This window comes from Oxyura jamaicensis, chromosome 7 (assembly GCF_011077185.1).
Source record: "Oxyura jamaicensis isolate SHBP4307 breed ruddy duck chromosome 7, BPBGC_Ojam_1.0, whole genome shotgun sequence".
Taxonomy (NCBI): domain Eukaryota; kingdom Metazoa; phylum Chordata; class Aves; order Anseriformes; family Anatidae; genus Oxyura; species Oxyura jamaicensis.
This window is the reverse complement of record NC_048899.1, coordinates 28,834,519-28,854,403: the sequence shown is the minus strand read 5'-3', so window position 1 is coordinate 28,854,403 and position 19,885 is coordinate 28,834,519. Positions and strand designations below refer to the sequence as shown.

The following is a 19,885-nucleotide window of genomic DNA, read 5'->3' as shown; positions in this document are numbered from 1 at the left end:
CAAACACCTCTCCCACGTACTCATCCCACTTACCTGGGACGCACACAAGCACCTCTGATCCTGTTAGCTAGAGGTGGTGAAAGCACACACACGTGTATGCACACCAGCCAGCTCATTAGAGCTAATTAAACAGTCTTCCACAGGGAGTTTTGAAATGCATATACAGCAATCTCTGCACATTGCTTTCTTCAGCCCTCTGGATGAGTGAACATGATTACTCACACCACATGAAAAATACAGCTAATATGAAACTTAAGGGAGCTGCCACACTTGCACATTAATGGAGGTGTGCTGTGATTTAATCAGATTCTTCCTGCTTGGAGACAAATATGGTGGCAGCAGTACAGGGGAAGAACATCCAATGCTCAGATTTCTGTCCAAGCCTGAATCAAAGGAATTGATTATTTGGAATTGCAGAATCTTTTTGCTGACAGCTTTTGGTAAATTCTGCAAACCAAAATGTCATTGGGGGAAGGTGCGGAGCCAACACACATGTAAGCAGCACCATCAGCACCAAGATGACCACTGAGCAGAAGTACGAAAGATTGAATTGATGGGCTCAAGCTAAGGAAAAGTAAAGACAAAAATCACACCTTCATGAGCTTCCAGTATAGAAAAATTGTGGCCTCAGACCTGATAAAATGATGCAAAGGATACCTAAGCAGGGACACTGGCACCCTTGCCACACTCATGGAGCAACTCCACTTGACAGGAACCACAGAGCCATCAGCCCCAGGAGCTCATGGAGCAAATGCTAAGACACCAGCCCTCCTGCAAGGGCACATTGGGACTACCCAAACCCAGCCACAGGGAGACATTTCAGTTGGCACGTATGTACACAGATACATGTCTGTCTGTACATGTGATCTCACTAATTTCATGACATACACTCCAAAAACACGAACACATACATTAAAACCACATACCATGACTGTATAATGAGGAAACTTCCCTAATTTTTCACAGATGCACTTTGGGTCAAATTCAACTGCAGACACAGATGATGGAAAAGCTTCCATTGACCTTTTGGGAGTTGGTCATCACCAGATGCACTCAGGGCACAGCTAGTTAACCATAAGGCTGGTATGCTCAGTGAATCTGCAAGCTTGCCTAGTGAAGCCAAAGGGCTTGCAGTTTCCATAAATCAAGCAGTTTCCAGATTTTATTTTTATTTTTTACCATTGCACTTTCAGGTCTTAAAGAAAAAACATACACTAAGTTCCTACACTGAAATAGAAAATAACAAAATACAGGGGACTAAAACAACCATCATTCATATGGATGACATCTGCAGCATTTTATTTATTATTATTTTTTTGCTGGTTGTCTAACCTATATTCCTACAGTTCACAGTAATAAGTAGGTCAAAATATGCAGGACAAGTATCCCGCCACAGTTAGTGCACACAGCTGCACTGACCAAGCCGTTCAAGTTTCATGATTACTCCAGTGATACAGTTGTGACAAACACTACAGTTTCCATTTAAAAGGCACCAAAAATTAACTGTGAACCACAGCACAGAAAGCTAGAGAATAGCTTAGCTGTCAAAACAAGACAGAAGAAACCATTTTCATCAATAAGATCTTTCAAGAGAAGACTTCAGGAAAATGACTACACAATAAGTGTAGTTAAAGGAAACTGTAGTTGAACAAAACTAAAAACAGCTTTCCACAGTTTTTTTTTGTTGACCCTACATTAGATGACTTTCCTGCATGGCTCATTACCAGAGCCAATAATGACATTTTCAACTTTTTCCCCAATTTGGTCTGAAAGCTTTGGGTTAGAGGAAAAACTTTAAGAGAATCTGTAAAGCTTGAGAAACAACACAACCAAAGACTTTATTACAGAGTGTATTACAAAAGTGTTACTTTATCCAGAAAACTTAATAAAGATTTTAAAAGGTATTTATTCTGACTACTGGAAAATACAGATGTTGGTCCTAGATTATATCCTGTGAGAAACAAAAGCTATGGGAGGGGAGAACTTAAAGCATTGGAGTCACAACAGCTTTTTCACAGAGACAGCGAGAAGCAACTTGAATATAAATAAGTGTCCAAAATAGGTCAGCACTCTTTTCTTGGCCACTGAAGTTTGATACTTCTCACTCGGAGTTAGCCTGGATGGTGGAGGCACACACACAGCACTGCGAGATCCATGGGGATGCAGGAGAGCCCATCAGCAACTGGCAGCATTGGGCAAGACCCAGTCCTGCAACAAATCCCTTAGGGATGGGTTGGGGCTAACAATACATCAGGCTAGGAGGTGCAGAGGGAAAAAAAAAAGAACTGTTTCTAGAGCACGGAGCAGCAGCAAGTCCGCTGGTCAAGCCCCAGCGCCATCCCTGCCTCACACAGCTTGTTTGCCACCAAGAAAAAGCCCATTAATTGCACAATGCACCTGTTAAAAATAACTTCAAAAAGTCATTACTGGTAAATTAGTAAGACATCAGGAGATGGAGACACCTCCACGTGGTGTTATGGAAACCACAGAAAGCTTCCCTCAGGAGCTTTCCCTGAGGAAGACAGGGATTTCTCTCCCTTTGAGAGGACACAGCTCATTGGAAGGGCTCAGGCCCAAAATACAGCCATCACCTCACCAACGAGCCCAGGGTTTCTAGTTAAGCAACATCTAGAGAAGGTAAACTCACCAGGCTGAGATGATACAAGTTCCTGCAGGACTAGCCAGAGTGTGAGGTCCCCTCGCCACGGAGGGGGCTGCCAAATCTTCACGTCCCAGCTCTGGTAAGGAGGCCACAAGAGCTGGGGCAGCACCATCCACCCCAGGCTGCCCACAGACCCGGCTAAGGAAGGAACCCACGAGGGCACATGGCTCAGACCTCGCAGATGGTGCCTCTTAGGTTGCTGCCCCCAGACTTGTGCAGCTTAGGGGCTGCTCCAAAACTGACCCGGGGGTCACTGCCCAAGCCCCACTGACTGAAACAGGACCAGGATCTGTTCTGGTTCACAAGGTGCTGAGAGGGGACTTCAAAAGCACCTGCAGATACACAGGGCGGTGATTCAGCCTGACCTTTTCACAAAAGGAGGCCTTCCCTCCCCCGCCCTCACAGGACTGTAAATACATTTTTCAGACATGCACAGTATCCTCTAGGCTTGCAAGAATGAACATAGGGTCACACAAACAGGTGAACAAGTGCTGTGCTATATCCTGGCAAAAAAATACAAACACTGGGCTTCAGGAATGAAAGCATTCATGAGCACAGTGTCCACAACACCTGCATTGCTGCTGCTACAAGGAAACCTCCCACAGAGCCCCAAATACTGAAAATCCCCAGACCTGAGGATGACAGCAAGTAAAACACACCCAGGGGACTTGCAGGTGGAGAGAAGGGAAGAAGCACTCCTCTACAGCCTCCCTACCACAAGGAGGAAACAAGCTAATACTCGCTGACCCCCCTGTTTAACTCTTAAATCCAGGTGGGACTTGATGGAGACAACAGAAGGATAAGAACTACACCCAAATTAGCAGCTGGTGCTTGTGCCTGCATGGTGAGGATGCTCAGCTGCTTCAGCCGAGATTGTCTCCAGCTGGAAAGGGGTGAGAGCAGCTTCCCTGGTGGGGTCTCTATTTCTGGAACTGCCGCTGCTGTTTTAAAGCCACCCTCGGGGACAGCTGTCCCATTGCAGACAGCCTGTTCCACGTGTCACCTGCGGCACCAGCGAGGTTACACCAATTAAAAATCTCATCTGTTTAGGTGCCTCCCAGATTTGTGCTTTAACGAACAGCAAAGGGGGTCCTCCCAAGGGAGCCACAGAAAGGCAGCATGCTTCAGCACATGGGGCTACCTCTCGGCAAGCTGCAGCAGAGTTTTGCTTGAACACTTGCTGCAGAGAGACCAGGAGCTGGACCTGATGATCCTTGCGGGTCCCTTCCAACTCGGGATATTCTATGATTCTGTATATTCTATGATTCTCCTTGGCCACGCAAGGTGGCAGGGGCAGCTCATGCCAGAATACCACCACCTCCAGCCCCCCAGCAGTTGCATATGCCCACCTCAATTTAACTAAGTAGCACATCGAGAAACCCGATCTAAGCTAACTCCAGCTTGAGGAAGCTTAAACCAGATCCAAAGCGTGATGGGATGGTGACCCGCTCTGGTCTCACCCCTGCTACATCTACAGCCTAAAACATTTTGGGGGCAGAGGGCGGGAGGGACGACTCCGCTCCAGCAGATTTCAGGCTGGATCGAGGATCGTATTGCCCGCACCGCTGTAACGCGACGCCGGCGTAGGGCAGCCCGCCAGCATAAACACCATATCGGGTGCTCTGGCTGCGCCGACAGCAATGCAACCGTGTCCTGGGGCCGGATCCAGCCCCGGCAGACACGTGCATCTCTGGTGCCGATGGCTGCCGAGACGGAGCTCAGGTCTGCCCGCAGCGGTGTGCGCGGGGCAGGCAGCAGAGCAAGCCCCGTGGAGGAGATCTGCGTGGCTGGCGAGTGCCGGAGCTCCTGGGAACGGCCCTTTTACTGGGCTCCAGATGCTGTGGAGTGATTGCTTATATGAAGGCGGGGGAGGCCTCTTTACTGTTTCTCATTTCCTCCTTTTTTTTTTTTTTTTGCTTTTTTTTTCTCCCTCCCCCCCCTCTGATTTCCTGGTTTTGTTCAGAAGCACAAGAGAGTCATTCATCATTTTTCTTCGAGCACAAGGAGCGCTCTGCTCTGCTCTCACCTCCCCCTCACCCCGAAATCCCTCCCCACCAGAACAGGGCAGGCGTTCGCTGGCCAAAAAGGCTCGCAGCAGGGAAGGCAAAGCTCCCCAGTTCCTCCAAAGAGCTCGGCACAAAGGGCCACTTTCTCAGCCGGGTTCAGTGGGTGCCAGCCCCGAAAGGGTGAAGGCCAAAACTCAACGACAGCAGAAACGCTAGGTCAGAAAACGGATATCGGCAGCAGAGGAAAGCAATTTGCACCGGTTTGAATTACAGGAGATGCAAAGCAGAGGGTAATTTGCATGCTGAGGAGACAGACAGTGCCCCAGGTAACAGGAATAAAGAGCAAGGAGACGCAGGGCCGCTGCCTCGGCAGCCCTCCCGCCAACCCAAACCGGAGCAGCTCCTGTGCAGGGCTGCCCCCAGCCTCTGGACGGGATGGGCAGAGGTGCAAGAGCAGCCCGGGCGCAGGATTTGCGTGTAGCACCAAGCCACCCACCCCAGCTTTGGGATGGGCCTTCAGGAATCCCTCGTTTAGGTGGTAGGAGGGAGAGAAAGGGAATGACTACAGGTGTACCCATCCAGAGGGTCAACGACAGCCCCAGGAAAACCTTCTCATATAGCTTGAACATGACATTCAAGTCCCACTGGTGTTCACCATCGTGCTGCCCTCTCCCTAGCTTTTGATGGTCTTTCTCCTTGCCCTGCTCTTGGAGGGGGAGAGCCAGGACTAAAACATCTCATCTCAGGACAGCTGCAACAAAAGGAGATGGTCTCTCTCCAAATGCGAGTAGAAAAATATCAAGGTAGTTAAAATGCTTGTACACATTTTTATAAAGCAGCTCTGAGTTTGCACAGAGACCAGGACTGTGCAAATATGTGGCATCTGTATGGGGTCTTTTGGCTTGGCTGATGACCTGGAAGAAAGAAAAGTGGAAATAAAACTGGACATACAGAAATGTTCTGGGGTTTATTCTGTTTGGTAGGTCAAAAAGGTCTGCTTATGGTGAAACATCAAGCTTCTTTTTGGTGTTTTTAGAAGGAAAAGAAATAGAAGGCCATGGTCAGTAACAGGGCTGGTGGGATGGACGGAGCCTAAGTACCAGCAGTTCCACTGAGGAGGTACACTTGTGGCACAATTTCAGCAAAAACTGGAAAAACAATACAAATAAAAGCTACCAAATGGCTACAGCATTCAGGTGCATGGTCTGGAGACTGGATTTGGTGGACTTCCATGACCTCAAGTATCATCATTTGGAAAGACCACAGAGTTTGAATGGGGGACCTAAGACAGACAGCGTTTACATCTCAGGCAAAGGAAAAGCTGGTGGTTGGCTATTTAGGGCCATTTGGAGAGTATGGCTGATTTCCTTTTCTTTAAAAATTCTCAGATGGGAGGTTTTTTTGTTTTTGTTTTTCTTCTGGCCTCCCTCAACATCTTTGCAAGCTTTTAATGTTCCTTTAGGCTCTCAAAGAGTAACCCCAATACCTCAAAGTTGCTTGAATAAAAACTGAGATTTCGCTCATTTATTTAGCTTTGTGTATTTTTTTTTCTTCTTTCAGCTTTGTGCTGTTCATTTTTTTTTTCCTTTATGTCAGCCAAACGAAGATGATCAGCCCCAGCCACCAAGGTAGGACCCAGCGCATGGATCCCACCACACAGCAGAACCAGAGGTGTCGCCTCCCCAGCTCCCAAGCGTGCGGCCACAGCTCTCTGCTCCCAACCCTCCCACCCCGCCGGGACGGACCCTGCCAGCTGCAGGTCTGAGCAGGTCTCCACCGAGCCAGACGGGTCCGAATGAGCTGCCAGCACCTGGGTGAAAATATGCAAAGTGAACCCGAGAGTGGGCGCAGGGGGGGAAGGCGAGGCTGGCAGAAGCGCAGCAAGAGGAAGGGAGAGGACGAGAGCACAGTACTTTATAGAAGAAAGAAAATAAACTTGCTGACCAAAAAAAGATGCAATGGGAAGAATGTACAAGGTTGTAGGGATAAAAACAGCAGCTAACAAAGAAGGCACCGGGGGGACTGGGGTGAACATGTTGATCAGCATGGTTATAACGGTGTGTTTCCCTCTCGGCACCAAGGAGATCCCCGAGGGCCCCCAGAAGCCTTCTGCAAACAGGGACCAAGCTCTTGGCTTCTGCATGCAGCTGCTGGATCATTCCTCACCCACCAGGCTCTCATCCCACAGAAGACCAGGTTTCTGCTGTTGGAAAGAGTATCAAAATAAATTCCAAAAAATCCCCGGGGATTTTGCATTGGAGGTTTTCAGAGGTTTCTTCACCCCGGCATGTTCAAACTAGGCAGCACATGCCATGCGTGGCACCACCGTGGTTTCTGTAGTGTTCAACAGCGGAGCACCTCGCAGGCAGTTTTAGTCTAAGAAATGTGGATGCAGAAGGGATGAGAGCAGCCCAAAACTGAGACAAGCTCCAAAACGAGGCCGCCGTACCCTGTTCCAGCTACAGCTCTGCACTAGGGCCAGCAAAAGCCCTGCACGTTTTTTTCAGAAAGAAGCCGGGCAGTGAAAAGCCCGCAGCGGGAGCATTTTCCTTTCAGGCTGACTCGAGCCGTCCTGCATACCCGCAGAGAGGGCACGGCCACGGGCAGCCAGCTCGCCCACTCCAGGAGGGGAAAGGGGAAGTTAATTTTTGCAGTCAAAAGAAAATAGGGAGTTCTGTTCTGACAGCAGGAACGTAGCCGTGACATTTAGTCACTTGCTATTTCTGCTTCCTGGGTACGTCCCTCTACACAAGAGAGACAGGAGTCCTCCAGGCAGCCCCACAAAATGTGTTTGCCCAAACTTTGGTGTCTAAACCTGCACCGAGGTCCCTGTATGAGGGTTGGGGTTTTTGGGGAAGGTCAGGCTCCTCTGCTCAGTGCCCGGGCAAAGTAGGCTGCCTCTGAACAGATGCATGGAAAAAGGGCGAACCTGCAGCACTGGCCTAGGGCTGCCCAGGGTCTGACTCACCAGCCCAAAACAGCAAACCCAGCCACGCCACAAGCCGGGGCACGACAGCAGCACTGCACCGCGTTAGTGCAGGTTCAGCAATGAGGGGACCAATGCCACGTCTCCTGCTCTGAAGTGCAGCTGCTCACCGCTGCCGCCATGGGAAAACCCACATTTGCTCCATTTTTGGCTGCGATAGCCCATGATCCTACTTTGTATGCTATCGTGGCAATGCTCTTGCAACAAAACCAGCACCCCAAGCCCAAATTCCAGCTCTCCGATCAGGACAGCACCTCGTCCCTGGTGTCCCCATCCCTCTTGCCTTGCCTGGAGGCACAGGCTGTTGCTGTTTGCCCTCCAGGCACTGTGCACACCTGCAGGGTTGGAGAGAAAAAAGGTGCAACAGGCTCGAGGTAACTCCCGTGCAGGGCAAACTGCAAGCTCCAAGCCTTGCACAACAAGCCCAGGTCCTGGCGTCAGGCGGCCAGCCCAGCCCAACCCAGCCCTGCCCCGCTCCTGCTGCTGACACTGCTCAGCCCACGGCTGCAGGGATTTCCAAAGCACAGCCCAGGATGCTGCCCGCTCACAGGGATGCCTTCCTCACCCTGCTGATTGCAGATGCTTTCCGCCATGCAGATCATTAACAGCTTTTTCATGGAGAAATTTGGGGAATTCCTCCCATTAAAAATATCTCCTCAATCTGATGGCATCCACAATGGACTGCTTCGAGAGAAAAGCTGCAAGAGCTTACTGCAGAAAATATAATTTTTTATGGCAGTGGACAGTCCAGAGTGGATTGTAAATACTCCCACAGGAGCATTCACACACTCAACGCATAGCTCAATGGCAGACTTGAACATGGGTAGTGATGACGGGAGACAAGCAAGATGCATAATTCAGCTGCCTAAAATGCAGCCTCATCATGGGATGCCATGAACAGGTTATGCTTTCAGGCAATTATCCCCACATGGACAGGGAAAAAAAAAAAAAAGAACTGGGAAAAAAAAAAAAAAAAAAAGCAGACTCAGTTAAATATTTATAGGGGGCCTCTGCATTTCAGAGGGGAACAGATTTTATGTCAGCTGGAACATTTTGGCTCTGCCTGGGCAGATCACCGCCAGGGCAGGACACCTCCTGGATGGGACCTCCCTTCTCACCGTAGCTGCTGCTCCCAGACACATGAAGCGATGAGAGATGACAGCAGGTAGCAAACTGGGTTTGTAAGAGCAACTCCAGATTGGTCTTATGCATGGAGATCTTCCTACCCAATGCGTCAAGGCACAGCAGTCACGTACACAGCTGAGGGTTTGCTTGCTTCCCCAGCACTTGAAGCCCTACTGCTAGAAGTCAGGAGGGCAGCTCCAGGCAAGGCTCACCTCATACTCACCCTTTCCATGAATTCCCAATTTACTGGCCACCACCTAAGGCAGGATTATGGGCCTGATGGACCTTTGGCCAGCCTGGTCTGCTGCCAGGTCATATCCCCACTGCCCAAACATTTTCAGCACGGTCTGAATTCGCAAAGGTCTGTTTCAGGACACGAAGGGCCAGCCCAATGGCCACGGGGTTAAGGTAACAAATCCTTGAAATCAGACTGATAAAAAGGCAGAATAAACACAAAACAGAGGTAAGCAATGACTGAAATCAATAACATTCATTACTAGAAAGTCGGAAGCTGTCCAACCAGCTGAGATTAGAAGAAAGCTCTCTGCATTATCATTTTTTTACACTTTTCTAACAGGCAAATTTTGTTAAAGCTGAAAGATTTGTGATTAATCCGTTGTCACCTCAGCTGCTCTTAGTCCTTGTAGGATGAGAGTCACAGTTCCCAAGAGGCCTGAGCACAAACCAAGCCACTTTCTGTGCAGTGGGACCTGCAGGAACCTGATCACCTCCCTGGTCAGTTTTGCCATGTTCAGCTCCAAAATGGGAGAAAAAAAAAAAAAAAAAAAAGCAAGCAAGTCAAGCCCTGGTCCACAAAGGTGGAGCTCCTCAGCTCCACCTTTAGATTCAAATGGAGAACCCCCTGTCCATACACAGGTATCTGAAGCAATATTCATAAAGCAAACACTGGAATGACTGGCAAGCAGGGCTCACTTTGCACACCTGCCCCTTACCAACAGGGAAATCTCAGGACATCAGTGCTTCTAAAAAAGAGATTCAAATAAAGCTGAGCACACTGAGTCCACTGAGTACATTTGTTTAAAAAGCTACGTGAAAGGCGGTAAGTATTTACAGACAGACTCCCCACAAACGTAAGCAAGGGAAAGTTATCAGCTCTGGGCTCCCAAAATATTTACTTTGTCCACAGTTATTCTGGCTACTCTTGAGTAGCTCTTTCCAAAGTCACGTGCTATAATTTTTATGGTAGTCCCTTGACCAAAACTCAACTGCAGAGGACCCTTTCCCATGGGTGTTTCCAAGCACTTTCCTACCACAGATACAAATAGGGTCCTCGCAAGGCACAAACAGCACTATGGAAACTCCTCACAGAGGTGGGAGACAGCTGAAGGTGCACGGCCTCCACCATAAAACATCCAAGGGTCAGATGTGAACGCTACAAAAAACTGAAAGTGCAGAGTAATTAAAAAGCCTAGATGAATGGCGTAAGCTGAGCAGAGGCCAAGAGGCTGAGAGAAGACACCCTTGTAGAGCAGGCTGGGGCATTTTATTGGCTGCAATTGATCTAAAACTTGGGTTCAGATCTCACCTGGCCAAAAGCCACAGCTTTGGAAGTACGTCTGGTAGAAGATGTCGGTGTACTCTGCACGTTTCCTGACAAAGACTTGGGATACCAGTTCTTATTTTTAGTACTATTTTCATTTCTTCAAGTAATGAGTTCAGTGTTTCAGGCAGCCCTGGAGGAGCAGGAAGGACATGTCCTGTAATAAAACTAATTAATTCATGTGGAATTTCTAGCCATTATTATGAAAGTGGCCAAATTCCTCACTCCTGAAAAGCTGCCAAAATAGCCATTAATCTGGCTGTGGTCACGAGCAGGATTCCTGTGGCCTCCTTCAACACTCGACTGGCCCCCAGGACAGAGACTGCAGAAACCCAAGCGGATGTTGTGATTTCCTTGCACCAACTCCCACAGCCCGAGCTTTACTAAATAGGACCATTGCCTTACAGGGCTCTGTGCCAAATTCCTCCCAGTGCCCCCAGACCAGACATGCCCCAGTCATGTGCACAAAGGTCGAGACCTGCCGGATCTCCAAAATCAAGCAGTTTGACAGCATTCAAAGCCCTGCAGACCAAACACTTCCACCCACCCAGCCCTGGTCATGCTCTCAATGACAGGTGCCCTGAAGGGAGCAGGGTACCAATTTTTTCCTGGACACACTAAAAAATGTATTCCTACAGCTCCACTGGGCCTGCTAGGAGGCTGAGGTTTTTGGGTCCCATCTGCAGTCAGTGGGAAGCCAGGCTCCTCCACAGAGAAATTTCAGGCAAGAATCCCATCGACCAAAATCCCTCAATAATGCACAAGAATTAATGGAATCTGTCTTGCTCCCTGTGAGCTGGGGGTGACAGGGTCTGTGGGGTCTGGCAAGGAAAAAAAGCATGGAATAAACTTATTTCAGTCACTAAAATCAACAACAACAACAAAATGACTCAGAATACCCACAGGGAGCCAATCTATTGTGTAAGAAGGCACCATTTTGCCATAGTCTTAAAAAAAAAATAAAAAAAATCTGGACTGCTCTTTAAATTTAGTGATGGGTTAGAGGGTTAGCCTCAAATAACACCTCTGGTGCTGTCCCACCATCCAGTCCCAAAAATGGCCAGATTCCCTAAACACCACCAGGAACCCACATTTTCTGCCTCAAATGTCCCGTATAACAGACTGGGATTTCTAACAGTTTAAACAAAATCCTCCTCAAATCACCTCTGCACAAGATATGGAGGCAGATTTGTTCACCATGGATAAAGGAGAAGATCCCCTTCTATGTCCATGCATTGCTTCAGGCCTCCTGATCCCAGTGTCCCCAGATGATTTACTATTCACACCACAGTTGGATCAAGAGGGTACAGCACTGATTTCCCTGCCATTTCATCAATCTGGTTCATATTATGTTCAGGTGAAGGGTAAGGACCCTCTACACATCAAGGATTGTATCAAACTCATGGCCCTTGGTTAGTGATCTGTGCCAGAAAGAAAAGGCTCTACCACAGGACCGTTGTCCTTGACCAGTCTGACTACGAGGTGCCTTGCCAGAACCTCGGATGGATGCTGGAGCAGTTGTTCCAACCCTCAGAAAGCAGTGGTAAGACTCATTGCAGTGTTATTGCTCAGCATTTTCCTCTCACTAGTTCAACTGCAAAGCTAGAAGAGCAAAGCAGCTGCTGTGCAGATGGCAAATTGCAGCACCCCTGACAAGTGTCCCCAAGAAACGACACGATTCATCCAGGTAACTGGAATTTGCCTTTGGAAAAGGCTCTGCAAGGCGAGTGAGGAGGACCAGAAGGCACAGAAAAGCACCATGGAAAGCCACAGGGCTGTTGGGTTAGCCTCACCGCCAACAGAAATGCCACTGTGGCCAACCACCCTGACCTTACAACCCACACAGCCTACCCTTCTGGTGGCCGAGACCCAGAGAACACAAACCAAGGCACTTCAGGGAGCTCCTAACCCAGCCACCGAGGTTCATCTCCCAGCTGCCGTGCTGGATTGTCCACAATATCATCAGCTCCACAGCCTGGCCATAGATACAGGCCACAGCCCCACCACGAACCCAACAGTGCAGGAGGATGGATGAGGGCCCCACTCCGGCCACCCCTCCTGCTCCTCCTCCTCCTCCTCATGCGAAACCTGAGTCCCTCTCCCTGTTTCTGCTTGCTTTTGAAGTGCCAGATGAAACGGCAGCAGATGGAGGCAAGCAGCCCGCTCGCCGAACGCACCGAGAGACGAGCGTTTCCACATGGGCTGCGTGGGAGGCCTGCCATTGCTCTGGCTGCAAACCCCGCGCCTCCCTCCAGCTCAGCTCACAGCTGAACCGCGCACCTCGCCCCCAGCGCCGCAGACAAACCCTCATGAATTCAAATAGAAAATCACCCCCGAGCAATTTTCCAGATGAAAAAAAGGAAAAAAAAAAAAATCAAATTCCGGCCAGTTTTTCTGCTTTTGCTCTTCTGCCTTCTCTGGGACCACTTAGGGTCTGTACTGCTCCCCTTCAGAGTAAAATTTGGGAATTCTGAAATAGAGAGCTCTGCCTCCAGGAGACACACCACACTGGAGGACACACACATCCTCACTGGAGGCACCAAAAAGGACACCAAAAACCACAAAAATGCTTTCTACAACTCACTTCACCCACCAGTGCCCCCAAGACCGAAAAGCAAACATTCCAGGGACATGGGCATCAGATGCCCACCCCTTCCTAGTTTTAAAACAGCAAGGGGAAAACATGGGAAGGTTATCAGTAAACCTGATTGCCAACCCAAGAGAAGCCCACTAGCATGGACTGGGTCTTTTAGTATCAACCAGAAGAGCTGAGAACATACTGCCCTGACTGAAATCTGAAAACCAAGATCTTCCAGGGAAATTTGCTGTGGTCTCGATCAGAAGTATTGGGCATTGCTTAATGAATTTTCCTTGCATTGTAGGGCTTTGGGACTCTCCCATAGATGTCATGCAAGTGATTGCAACAGCACTTCACTGCTGTAGGTACGCTGCATTACCTGGCTACAAGGACAAGATGCAAGGAGGCACAGAAACTCCTCTCAACAATCCTCCAGACAGTAAGGTGGTGGAGACATTATTAATTTCAAGAGTAGAGCATTAAAAATCCCCTCATCCCACCTGAGCTGTTCTATCTGCAGAAAATTGTAAGGAAAAGCACGGATTTCAACACAGTCCAATTCCCACCAGCGCTTTGTGTCACTCTCAATTACAGCCCAGAATGAAATACCAAGAAATCGTTCCTCGCAGCCGGCAGAATTAATGGGATCTTTGACTACAGAGAGCACCAGGCAGTGAACTTGTTCCCTTACCAGCCAAGAGGCACAGTGCGGCTTTCTTCAGAATAAAAGCTGCAATGTCAAAAGATAGATTAAGGCTTATAAAAGTGACCTGATGTTTTTCCGTATTCCAGCCCATAAGAAAGGCATGTGATTACTGACCCTTTCCTTTCTAAAACAATTTCTTTCTATCACAAGCTGACGCAGCAAGAGATTTTTATCTTCCCACTGCTATCTAGCTAAATACGTGTAGGGCAGAACACCAACTACAACACAGCTCTGCAGTTAGAACAACGGAGCCCAGGCTGTCAAACGCTGAGCTGCTGTAAGGCTGCAATAAGTATGCTCTAACCCCTTTTTCCCTTCAGCCTTCGCCCAGGATAAGCACCGCGCCACGTCCGTGTGTAATGAGATGTCAGCTCACGTGTTTAATTAGGGCACACTTGGACAGCTCATGAATGTCGAACGCCTCCCAGCTTGCTGGCGGCATCTGCTGAAGGTGGGCAGAGATATTTCAGCCAGAGGTTTGGTCTGCTGAAGGCAGTTTTTCTTTGTGGGAACACTGATAGGATGGAACGTTCAATCTAGTCTTTTGGCTGGAGGAAAACAAGTGGGGCTAGATTCACTAAGCACCTGCAGTCGTTCTGCCCTCCAACCCCACAGCTCCTCAGCTCGGGGTGGCTGTGGGACAGCAGGGAAATGTGGGCTCGAATGTCCTCTGCCCAGAAGGCTGGGTGCCCCACACAGGCACACTGGTGCCATCTCCCCAGCGAGCACCTACACAAAGCCGGGCCATGCCCAGTGGGACAGCTCCAGCAGGATGGACACAGACTCCAAACACACATTGGGCCCTGCTCCCCCTTTTCCTGTACCCCAGGGCCTGACCTTGGGCTCCTACCATGTCCCTTGCATCAATATTCTGCTGATCCCATACGGATTTAGGGAGCTAAACTCATCCTGCCAGAAAAGTGAAGATTTTGTTGGTTAATGCCTCATCACGGCCTGCCCAGGGAGCAGACAAGGACCAAGGCCCACATGACAGAGCACAGGGATGTGCACTGGGACAGGGAGGGAGTGGGGCATGACTGCCATGAGAGCAGCTCAGCGGGGATGAAAGGCAGCCAAGAAAAATCTGCATGACATGCCAGCACCCAAAGCCTGGGTTTCTCTTCTCTCCCAGGTGCACTCCCAGAACATGCACCATTTTTAGCCTCCAAATCCCCTGGCCTACTCTGCACACGTGAGCCATCATGGTGTTGCATGGCACATAGCAAAGGAACAGGCATGGGGGACTAAGGTGGCTTTCTCAGCAAAACTAATGCCATCTGGTAAAGCCTCGGTCTTGCACTGAGGACACACATGCCTCTCTGGCAGATGCAAACAGTCAGCAACACCATGATGGAAAGCAGAGCCCAATGTGTTCAATATGTGCTGTTAAAGGACACCCTCCAAAGTGGCTACATGCACGCTCATTTGGGCAGCACCTTCCCATGGAAGAGGGAGAAACATCTGGAAACTCAGTACACGCCTGAGCTCAGTCCTCCTAGTGTAACAGAAATGCTTTAAAAGCATCTTCACATGTTACCTTGCCCTTCATCTTACTCTGCTGACTTCAAACAAAAGGCTTTCCCCAAACAAATCGGAGACCCAGCAGGGAGATGGGCTGTAACCATGCCCAGAAAGCTGGAGTAGCCCACTCCAAGCAGAGATGCACACAGGCCTCAGGGCAACTTCTGCTCCACTTAGCCCCTTTGTGCTGAACACCCTGGAAGAACAGGCACAGAAGTGCTGCCGGCCACCAGACAAAACCCTCTTCTCCCAAACCCGGTTGTGTCTGTGGGCAGTGATGCCAGCAGCTCATCGGTCGGACACATCAACCCCAGCTAATGCTGCAGCCAGATCTAGCCCAGAGCCAAACACAAATACACCTCTCGCATTCCATCTTTTGCTGCTTTGCCTCCTGAATTGTTTATCTCGGCTCAATTCCTGGATGTGGATAAAACAAACGACATGGATTTTCTCACAGACGGGGCTTCTCGCTCTTCCCTTGACAAATACCACGCTCAGCGAGCATGAGCCTGAAACCCAGAGGAAAGGAAACAACTGCAAAGGGCAAGAAGGAAACAGATCATTTGCCAAGGGACAGCATGAAAACACATTTCTCCTTTGGGCCAGAGCCTTGAAATCCTCCCAGACTCCCCCTTCCCTCCAGACCATTTTCATACCACTATCACCCCCACCACAGCAAACACCAGTGGGCCTGGGCCTGGGGGAGCATTATTTTCAAGAAGCTGCTCCACAAGGTGTTATTTATTATCTTCATACTTAAAGATGACAACCGGCCCAGGACCTGATGGGGTTAGTCCTTGACCAGACACAGCTGCTGCAAAAGAGCTTGGAAACCCAGTCCATCTACTGGCAAAGCCCCAGAGGCAACAAGGACAGGCGAGCTGTATGCTTTCTCATTCACGTATCACCCTCAGACCTGTTATTAATTGCATTTCACTTGTAATAACTTCTTCCACAACAAAGAGCTCTGCAGCCCTTCAGTTTAGCTGGGGCAGAGCTGCAGCAGCGGCTGCAGGGATATTAACACAGCGGACTGGCTTCTTGCAGCTCTTTTCTCTGATGTCCTGTAACGCCCAAGCTTGCACAAGCCAGGCTGAACACCTGGTTGCAGCACTCACCATGAAATTCTCCTATGCCCGTGCGCTTCCACCTCAAAAGGTGCCTGGCGCAGAGCAAGGGGGATGCTCCCAGAAGGGATCTCCTCTGCATCTCACCCGCTTTTAGCAATGCAGCAAATTCACAACCTCCAAGGCTCTGTCAGACCTGGTCACACCGACTGAGGGGGCAGAAGCTATGGGGGAAGGACAGACACACACACACGCACGTGTAGGTGATGACAAATGCTTCATTTCCCTAGAAAAGCTGGAGAGAACCAGAAGTCTTCCTGGCAATTCAGTGGATGTGAAAAATGTAGTCATAGCATTGCTGGCATGGTTTTCAAGTTGCTGTTAAAATTCCACTTATATTATGCTACCTCCAGCCTCAGAGTCTTCTGTGTTTTGGAGCAATACATTAAACTGTCTTTTAGCAGCTGCCTGCCAAGGGGAAATGGAGGTTTTGACATTTGACCCATAAGGAAGGATGTGTGGCATTTGGGGCTACCCAAATAGGAATTTTAGCTGGATGTTAGAACGAGCTGCTCTTCTAACAGTTAACTGTTTTGACGCTGGTTTTGTTCCATGGCAGTCCCTGACCAGGTGAAGGAGACAGCCCCAGCCCTGCAAGTTCAAGTTTGCCTGTGGACATGGTCTTTACTCAGCTCTCCTTCCATTTGGAAAGATTGCCTTGAGTAGCATGGGCTGAAGAACACAATTATTTTGATTAAAAGTGGGATTCTGAAGCAGAACTCAGCAGCCAGCAGTGGGTTCAGAGGGGCATCTCACTCAATTAGTACAAATATCCTAACAACACAGTGAAACAGTACTACAGACCCACCTGAACCGCACTGCCAAAAGGGAAAAAAATCCCCTAATTGGTCACTTTTGCAAAACTCTTTGAGAGACAAGTTTTAATCCTTGGGCATTGTCTCCATTAGGAGAAAATTGATGTTCTTCAGCTATCCTCTAACTCGAGCAAGACAGTTTGGGCCATCTGCTGACACTGCAAAGCTCTGCCCTGCTCCACCTTCCAGCACAGCTCCCACTGTTTGCCCTGGAGCAGCACCAGCACCCCGCCAAGCCTTCAGCCAGGTCAGGTCACTGATCCAACAGAAAAATCACCAACTTGTTTCTTGGGGCTGGCTCTCTGCAGGGCTGACAGCATGAGACTGGGTATCCCATGGTACCCGAAACGCCTCTCAAAGCTGGCTCTGAGTCCAGCTCCTCTTGGGTCTTGGGCCACCCCAGACCTGCTTAGAACAGAAGATGGCTATCGGGGACAGGGACACGAGTGCTAACGTGATGTACAGGCCGTCCTCACTCTGCTCCACGTGCCCAGCCCATTACTCAGCCTTAAAATGGTGCGCAGATCTCCCTGCCATGCTGAAGGAATAAATAAATACACTGGAGACTGGCATGAGAGCTTCGCGCACAATAACAACCCTCTGTCCCATGTGCAGGCAGCTTCAGTCAGCAGCATGTAAAGTTTGTTACACGATGACCTGAAATAAACTGTAAAACAGTGTGGTCCAGTGGCATCAAAACTATTTAAGAGGCCCTGATCCCTGGAGGTGCTGAGCCTCCATCTCGCTGCCTCCATCAGCAGGAGTTCGTGCCCCCGGCTCCCCGAGGAGGTAGAGGTTCTCAGCCTGATTTCCACAGACTGCTGCTATTTTGTTCCAACATTCCCAACATCTTCAAAATACCCAAAGCCTCTTGTGCAATGAGCAACATCCCCTGCTTCCTAGCTACATGGTGGTTTATGTTACTTTCCGCCTACAACCATTTCAGGATTGGCTTTACAGACCTAAGTGGAAGACTAAACAATGCTGGAGCCACAGCAGGAGAATTTGCAGAGTTTTATTCCTTGTTTCATTTGGGCAATCCTTCTGCCTCTCATCAGGGACAAAAAAACTTGCCAACCTCTTAATTTAGGAATAGCACGAGCTCTGCATTCCAGTCCTCAATCAGCCAAAGGAGCCTTTTCAAGCTGGAAAGGGGAAAAAGGGCAAATACCTTTAAGCATGTTTAAAAAAAAAAAAAAAAAAGAAAGAAAGAAAGAAAAAGAAAAAAAAAGACTCAACACCTGCCTTTTGCAGGCAAAAACCTGCTCTCGGGGCACTGGTGAAACAAGCTTGACATCAGCATTTGAAAGGGAATTCCAATCCCTGCGCTTCGGGTGCCAGACTGCTTTCCCTGTCACTGCTTTGAACGAAAAGCAAACTCTCCCTGGTATATATTTTGCAGGCATGCTGCAGATGGAAGCAGAGATGTGAGCCTGAACAGAAGAGCATCAAGTGAAGCTGGTGGATTGGGGTTTTGTTTTTGTTGTGGGTTGTTTTCTTTTTCTTTTTTTCTCTATTTTTTTTTCTTTTTTTTTTAATGGCTACAACAACCTGTTAAAAGTTTTGTAATCTGAAGAGAGCAAACCCTTTTCTGGATGTCCAAGCTCCTCTGCCAAGATGTGCTCGACTGTGAATATTCCAGCTGCATGTTTCACATCATGCTGGTTAAAGATGTGCCAGTATTTTTATTATTCACCCCCTATGGACATTACAGAGCACCACATACATTAAAGTGTTCTTAAACTGCGCTATTTATATACGAGTGTGTGCGTGTTACATACACACAGAGATATGGTCAAATTCACATGCATTGTAAAGGAGTAAGGAGAGGAAAATCAAGCAAAACATTCGGTGAAGTAATGTAAAAATTCTGAAAAAAAAAAAAAAAAAAAAAAGACCATAAAATCAAAAAGGCAGCGTTAACTCAGAAAATCACCTCTTAACCCATCTCTGCAGTGTTCCCCCCCCCCCTCCCCCCAACCTCTTCCAAAAGCACAAGCCTGAAGTCAGCGCCAGATCCCTTAAATCTAAATGCCCTTGGCTTCTTCTGGAGAGTGTAAAATTCACTCCCTTGACACCCACATTCTCTAGCCGAGCAGGATTTCACATCCGCGTGTTCTCCGGGCTCCCGGCTCTCTGCAGCCGGGCAGAGGAGGGGGACAGCAGCAGGACCGCAGCGGCCGCACTCGCTGCAGCGAAGCAGCAGCTTGCGACGCGCAAAGTTCCCTGCGCCGCCGGTCTTTCTTTATCCCTCTCTCTCTGTCTCTCCCTCTCGATCAGCGAGAGCCGAGGCGCTCACAAACCCGTGTATCGGCATCCCCGGGAGAGCTGCCTCCCGCAGCAATCGCAGCAACAGGTCGGGAGCCTGTAGCGTCCCGTCCTTCGGGCTGCGTGCTCCGGGATGCTCCGCTTCTCCCCGGCACCCAGTGCCTGGGATGGGGGGCAGAGGGGGTCCCAACCTCTGCGGTGGGCTCCGTTGGGCAGCTGGCCATGGGGATGGGGGTCCCCACATCGCAGCCTCCCAGCCAGCCCTTGCCCACCGGGGAGTGCATGGTCCGGTACCTTTGGGGCATCGGTCACCCTTCGGGGTGCCTCCACTCCCCCACCAAGCCCAGATGTGCACCTCCACCTCCCCCTGCTCCCCGAAGGGCTCCCCTTCAGCCGCATCTCCCCACGCTTCCCCCTAAATCCAGCGCTATGGCTTTTTCCTCCCTAGGACCCCAACCTCCGCCCCGGCCCCTGGGCATCCCCCACAACCCTCGCTGCCAGCGGGTCCCCCCGCTTTATTGCCCCCAGCC

General features: G+C 49.5%; 1 protein-coding gene across 2 annotated transcripts in view; it reads right to left on the bottom strand.

The window, feature by feature from the left end:
* IGFBP2 (insulin like growth factor binding protein 2) overlaps window positions 1–19,885 on the bottom strand; it is an 82,066-nt gene that overhangs the window by 34,533 nt on the left and 27,648 nt on the right. Inside the window, exon 1 of one of the 2 annotated variants that reach the window (XM_035331138.1) lies at window positions 8,773–8,881. The exons of the other annotated variant lie outside the window; for it this stretch is intronic. Within the exon in view, the coding sequence (XP_035187029.1) occupies window positions 8,773–8,866 (94 nt within the window). The 5' untranslated portion in view covers window positions 8,867–8,881. Of the gene's footprint in view, window positions 1–8,772; window positions 8,882–19,885 lie in introns of those variants that run through there. 2 annotated transcript variants of the gene reach the window in all.